General features: G+C 41.9%; 1 protein-coding gene across 1 annotated transcript in view; it reads right to left on the bottom strand.

The window, feature by feature from the left end:
- Window positions 1-766: 766 nt before the first annotated feature.
- The window catches only part of MPZL1 (myelin protein zero like 1), a 60434-nt gene continuing 54106 nt past the window's right edge, over window positions 767-7094 (bottom strand). The window contains exon 6 of the mRNA XM_036827179.1: window positions 767-1537. Coding sequence (XP_036683074.1) covers window positions 1436-1537 — 102 coding nt within the window. The 3' untranslated portion in view covers window positions 767-1435. The remainder of the gene's footprint in view (window positions 1538-7094) is intronic.

The raw sequence follows: 7094 nt of genomic DNA, 5'->3' as shown, positions 1-7094 counted from the left end.
GGACCCTATTGTCGGTATTCTTCCTCTAACTGTGGGCTTTCAATTTTAAATGAAAAAAAATTCTTAAAAAAAAAAAATCCGGAAAATGGGGGAATGACAATATAAGTGTTTAATGATTTTCACCATGCTTTTCAGTCTGAGTTAAAAAAAAAACACATAGGTTTGAGATGGGGTGTTGGGGGCGGTGGTCAATGGGAGAAAATAAATTGAGAAGGATGCCCAAATTGTCTAGATTTCTCCTCCTCTCATTGTTTATCAGTTCCATGTAATGGAGGTGGGGGAAAAAAAAGGAAGGGAGGAAGGGAGAAACAAAGAACAAAAAACCAGAAACAGAAGAGATTCCCAACGTAGAAGTACTAGCCTTGTTTGCTAATTTTAAAAATCTAGACCCTTTTTAGCCTCAAAAGGCCTTGGACGCATCATGAATCTATTACAGAAGCCATGACTGATGCTGCCCCTGCTGGAAGCATGACTGAAGCTTTATATAGAAGATTCTCTAGAGAGAGCTCTGTGATACTGGAGACTGGCAATCTAATTATTCCATTTCTGCCTACTTAAAAGGAAATGAAACTCAGCTCCTTCAGGTGTATGGGGACTCCTATTACAAGTACGAAGGACTTGAGCAAAGAATGTAACACACCTTTTGCTCTCCAAATGGTACAGGTACTCCTCAAGCCAGGCCTGGGTTCCCTACTTCAATTATGTATTGATTATGGTAATGATCTAAAAGTACCTGGAAGGAAGTGACTTCCGGCATTGATCCTTTGCTAATCTTGCTATGATGAATCCACAAATCGGGACAATATGCTTACAGGGTGTGATGTTATAGTCTACACAACACTGAAAGCTAAAAACTGCCCTGTATTTTAGAGAGCAAAATAGCAACAAAAACTCTCACCCTGTCTCCAAGTGGCATAGTGAATGGATGCTTTCTAAAAACAACCGCCAAATAGGTGGTACACCCTGGGCTAAAGGCCACCCTGAACATGCTTCCATCATAGCAGCTCCACTCTCCATGTACAATAAACGCTAAGGCGGGTTAAGCCCTTACATGAAAAGGCCATGTCTGTTAGAATACTAAAAGATCTGCTACCATCTCCATTAAGGCAAACCACGTCTAAATGATGGTGATAGGAATGTGTCTGAATTTTCTCAACTGTAAATGACCCTGAAGGGAAGTACAAAAACAGACAATTTACGTATACTTAGAATCATACCATCTCTCTCTTCATCATGCAATACTGGCTCCTCGCATCAGGAAGATTAAATAGAATATTTATACATATCCTTTATACATTTCTTTTTCTCCCTCTATGAATAAACATGTGCTTGTCCGTGTCCAGGTTTCCAAGGCCACACATGGTTATGAGCTACATTTTCTGCACAAGAGTCCAGTTTGGATTTGTTTCTTGCTTAGGATATGACTGGGGTCTTCTCAATTTTTCCGGATGTCCGCGTACACCACAGACTCTGACTTGTTAATCTTGTCGCTGTGATGTCCGCCAGAGTGGTCTAGTTGCGCATATATGACTGGGCCCTGGAGAAGAGAAGTAGAATTAGAGGTTTGGAAAAACTGGTGGTCCCATTAGGTGCAGGGACAGAAGCAATGATTAAAGTGAATATTGTTAGGGTTCCAGAGCGAAGAGTTCCCTCTTTTGAATGTCTTCAGGTACATATGTTCCTTCTTAGGAACAGTATGTCCAGGACTGACTGTATTTTTTTCCCGGGATTGACTTTAAAACAAGATTGGGTATACTTGGTAATTGTTCAAGCTGGTACATAGAGATTTATTACATTATTCTGTCTACTTTTGTATCTGTTTTAAAATTTCTATAACAATATAGTATTCCTTCTCAGGAGTTACGCTTATCTTAATACCTGTCACAGAATTCCTCAACTCTTGTAATTGGGAGTCTCAAGGACAAAGATGGGCACTTCTGTCAACCCGAGACCCACTGAAATCATGACTTTCAGAATGATACAAGAAACCAGCATATTCAGTGCCACTCGAAAATACAATCAATTAGAACTGGTCACTTTATACAAATAGGTACTTAAAAAAACTTCAAATATTCTTACACGTACCTACTTATAGTATAATTCTGTTAGTCTAATCTTATCATAACCAATAAAAATATTGCTTCTTTGGTATCTAAGATCAGGTAACCATTTTTCCTGTTTTAAAATTTAAAATAACCCCAAAGCCACAATCTACAGAGCTATACGGAAAAGCCCTAACTGGACTAAAGTAGAAGAGGTCCTCTTCTCACCCTCAGCAGTAAGGAAGAGAGCTGTCAGGGTCCCACCTGGGACAGCGAGGCAAAGTTGCCTGGGGCAGAGCGAGTCCTCTGACTCTTGGGGAAGGAGGGGAGGCCGAGGGTTCAAATATCAGACAGGTGGCTGTGCTTCACAACCCTTAAAGTCCCTTCCAACCCAGAGATTCTAAAATTGTAAACAACAACAACAAAATAGGCCTGTTTTAGGGGTAAAGACAAGTTAATATAACCCAAAGTCGACTTCTCTCCCAATCCAGGGAAATCTCTCCTTGAATAGTCTACTACTATGCTTAAGCTTTCAACTTTGAAATCATAAGCTCAGTAGCCAAAAGTATGTGGTTTAAAATAAACATCCTTGAAACTGTTCTGTATGAATCTGTAATGGTGGATACATGACATACGCATTTGGTGAAACCCACAGAAATGTACAACACAAAGAGTGAACCTTAATATAAACCATGGACTTTAGTTAATAATAATGTTTTCTATATTAATTCATCAACTGTAACAAATGTACCATAACAATGCAAGTTGTTAATAATCAGGGAAACTTTGGAGAGGAAGGAGTACATAGGACCTCTCTTTACTTTCTGTTAGATTTTTCTATAAACCTAACACTGCTCTAAGAAATAAAGTCTACTAATAAAAAGAAGAAAAAAATGGAAAAAAAAAACCCAAACATCCTCACTCCCATCTAGGAGTCCCACAACCTGCATCCTTTAGTGTGTAACGTGGGATCCTGTGGTGTTCAGGCCCCCCAACTTCTACAGAAGGGATAAACCCAGCTGTAAGGGCTATACAATGGTGCACCTAAAAGTAGAGTTATTAAAATAACACCCAAGGGCTAGACCCATTTGAACGTTGGCAGATCTGCAGTCTGAACTTATGAGCTGCTCTTCTTGGGCATGGTAGTAGCACTGGTGAGCACTAGCCTTGTGGCCTCAGGCATATTTTAAAACCCCCAAGCATTAGTTTATCTCTAAAATGGCACTAACAATAGTATTATACGTCTTAAGATGGTTGTGAGAATTAAATGAGATGATATCTACAAATAACTTAAGCAGTGTCTGGCAGCACTCAGTACATACTAATCATTATTCTCATGAACATATTGTTATACAAATATACTTGAAAATATACCGAGGTTACCAGTCAAGTAAATGAAGCAGTCAAAGTCAGTGTGTTTGTCTTTAGTCAGTGTGTGATACTCTCATGCCTGTCATGGGTAACACAACAGATCACGCTGTTAATACTGAATCAAACTGAAACCCTCTATATTCATCTCAAAAAGCTGCAAGTTAAATGTGATTCTACAAAATAAAAAGTTAAAGTTAACTATTTTAACTATTTTCTACTTCCAGGAAAAGAATGAAAAAAGTGTTTTCTAGTAAGTTAATGGATCCTTGGTAACAGCCATTTCCAACAGAACAGATCCTGAAATTAAATTATGTAACTTCCTAGACAATAAGACCTCATCCATTAGGAGGCTTAGGGTGTATTCATGGGGGAAGGAGTTTACACCATGTGATAGATGGTTACAAACTCTTTCCCTTGTTGCGTCTACACCCTTACAATATAATGCTGCAGCTCCTCCCACCAAGAGTAAGAACCTGCTTCTTAACCCCTTGAATCTGGGCTGGTCTTATCACTTGCTTTGACCCACAGAATGTGGCAGAAGTAACATGTGTAAGTTCCATACCTAGACCTCAACAGGCCTTGCAGCTTCCACTGTCTCCTTGATCTTGGAACCCACAGAGCCACCACCACCATGTGAAGAAGCCCAAGCTACCTGCTGGCTGATGGGAGACACACAGCCCAGTTGTCCTGTGTCTCTCTGGCCCGCCAACTGCCTGCCAGTCGTCAGCCTATGAGTGAGACCCCTGCCGGCTGTCCAGCCAACTGCAGATGCACGAGCGAGCCGGCAGAGGTCAGCTGAACTGCCCTAGACCGGAAGACCTGCCCAACCAACCCACAGAAGTGGGAGCCAAATAACTGGTGGTTGTTCTAAGCTACTGTCTTTTAAGGTGGTTTGTTACATAGCAATAGATAACTGATAAACTGTGCGAGTGGAAAAGAAAGAGCACAGAGAAAGCAACAAAGAAAAATAACAGAATAATCTCTGAATTGGTCAGTAAATGTTAAAACACCAGTAAGGTCTTTCATGTGAGACAGTATTGTCCTTCACGGCAAGAGAACGCAACAATTTGCTGAAAGTAACTGGGAAAACACTGAGGGATAAAAGGAACTCCTTCCTACTGATGGATTTAGTTTCTTCAAATTGCTTCCCACTATCTAATGTCCTCACTCCCTTTCCCCCTTAGAATGTAATAAGGCCCTCAGGTCAGGGGCTTTGTTAAATGCCTAGAATAGTCTTTGGCAGACTGTAGGTGTTGGATGAAGGGGTGGATGAAAGAATGGATCTAGAGGAATTCTCACCAGAATCGGAGCTCAGGAATCTGCTGATGAATCTAGCTCAATCTAACACAGCTCTCTGAAGTCGGGTTCCGAGGTTGACTTGGCAGCTGTAGGTACCCTGGGTCTCTGTGGGACATGCCTCAGGACTTTGACACTTTGAGGGCCAAGAAGACCACTGAGGACTTCAGGAGGGGCCAGTGAACCAAGATCAACTTGGAAATGTACCTGCCATCGCTAAGATATTCACTTTGGGGTGTTCGAGAGTTAAAACAATATCAACAATAACACCTACATTAACCGAGCTGGTTTTTTTTGGCTGCGTTGAGTCCGTTGCTGTGCGCAGGCTTTCTCTAGTTGCGGCGAGTGGGGGCTACTCTTCATTGCAGTGTGCGGGCTTCTCATTGCTGTGGCTTCTCTTGTTGCTGAGCACGGGCTCTAGGCGCATGGGCTTCAGTAGTTGTGGCTCACAGGCTCTAGAGCACAGGCTCAGTAGTTGTGGTGCACGGGCTTAGTTGCTCCATGGCATGTGGGATCTTCCCGGACCAGGGCTCGAACCCGTGTCCCCAGCATTGGCAGGCGGATTCTTAACCACTGCGCCACCAGGGAAGTCCCTTAACGGAGCTGTTTTTACTGTACATCTTGACACTCACCTTTCCCTCATCCTCCATTTTTTGTTTTTTTTTTGGCGTTGCCACAAAGAATTACCATAACCAAGTGAAAAATTGCTCTGTACATATATATTTTCCCTAACTACTTATTATACAAGTAGTCTTTACTATTGAAAATGTTTCAAGAGACTAATTGCTTGACCTAGGTCTATTGTTTTAGTTTCAGTTAGAGATGAAATTTCCCCTGAACTCTACTTGCATGAAATTTATTCCAATATAAAAACATACTGGTGAAGGTGTGGGAAGAGGGTCCAGGAAAAGAGGGTTATGGAAGAGCAAGGAGACCTATCTCTGAACAGATATTAATTTCTCGGAAGCTATTATATCCTGAAGTACACTTTCCATGGTCTCTGTAGCCCTTTAGAATCTGAATCTGGTCCTTCAGGCACTAGAGGACTCACACCTGACAAGCTAGCACAAGTATCACTAAGAGAGAACATCTGTTTTTACCACATGCTCATTGACTGTTCACAAAGCACATTTTCAGTATTTATTTCACATCACCAAATATAGATGTGAAACAGATGTGTCTTGTGACATTCTTGGCGATAAATGAAACTGATTATCAAAACGAAGTTGAAAAGAACTGGACAGGCAGGGTAGAACAAATACATGCCTTAGAGCCACACACAGATCGGGGTCTAATACCAGCTCTTCCACTAACTACTGACCTCGAGCAAGTGACTCAACCTAACTAAGCCTCAGTTTCTTCACGTGTAAAATAGGGACAGTAAAAGAACTTACCTCACAGGGCTGTTGTGAGGACTAAATGAACTAATGCACATGTTGTACTTCTGGAGACATTACATATCTATAGACTATACTTGACAAATACATAATTGTTCCACTCACTGTCCTCCATAAATACTTGCCCCTCCCCTCCTTTTTTTTTTTTTTGACTACACCACTCGGCATGCGAGATCTTAGTTCCCCAACCAGGGATCAAACCCATACCCCCTGCACTGGAGGCATGGAGTCCTAACCACTGGACCGCCAGGGAATTCCCACTTGCCTTTTGTATACAAAGCATTAACCACTTCCAGAAAAGGATCTAGAAAACCAACTGTTTGTAAGATATATTCACAAAAATTATTTGAAACCAATGTCATTCAAAGCTAAGCATTGCAAAGAAAGATTTGTACTTATCTTTTCCCTAATGCCAGAATACTCCAGACTCTAGGCAGCACCTACGTAACACCCTTCCCAACTCAACTTCCCACTCTGTTTGCGGGAAGATCCCTAATTTGGTTCTCGTGTGCACCTTTCCTTCGCTCAGGTAAACGACCCCGCTCTCCCCTGCCCCCAGGGTGAAGCCGATCATAACTGCTGTCCCCCTGCAGATGACTGGAAAGGGCATCAGCATGTGACCCACTCTGCCAAGGCGACTAGGAAAAGTTTGCTGGGGGGGCCTCAGGTAAAGATTTTCCTCCATAATAAAAACCACCTGGGAGGAGATTCAGCTCTAGGAGTTCAGCTCAGGTGCATTTTTTCATGAACTACCTGAAACCATGGCAGCCATTCTGAGGCTGAGGGAAGGAGCCTGAGAACAAAGACAATATGCAGAGGATGAAGGAATAAAATGGGAAGAACCTGAGTCTTAATGACATTGCTGGGCCTCTTGTGAGTTAATAAACTTCTTACTGTTTTTTAAATTTATTTATTTAATTTATTTATTTTTGGCTGCATTGGGTCTTTGTTGCTGCCCGTGGGCTTTCTCTAGTTGTGGCGAGCGGGG

Source organism: Balaenoptera musculus, chromosome 1 (assembly GCF_009873245.2).
Source record: "Balaenoptera musculus isolate JJ_BM4_2016_0621 chromosome 1, mBalMus1.pri.v3, whole genome shotgun sequence".
Lineage (NCBI taxonomy): Eukaryota > Metazoa > Chordata > Mammalia > Artiodactyla > Balaenopteridae > Balaenoptera > Balaenoptera musculus.
The sequence above is the reverse complement of the archived record's forward strand: the minus strand, read 5'-3'. Positions and strand labels throughout refer to the sequence as shown.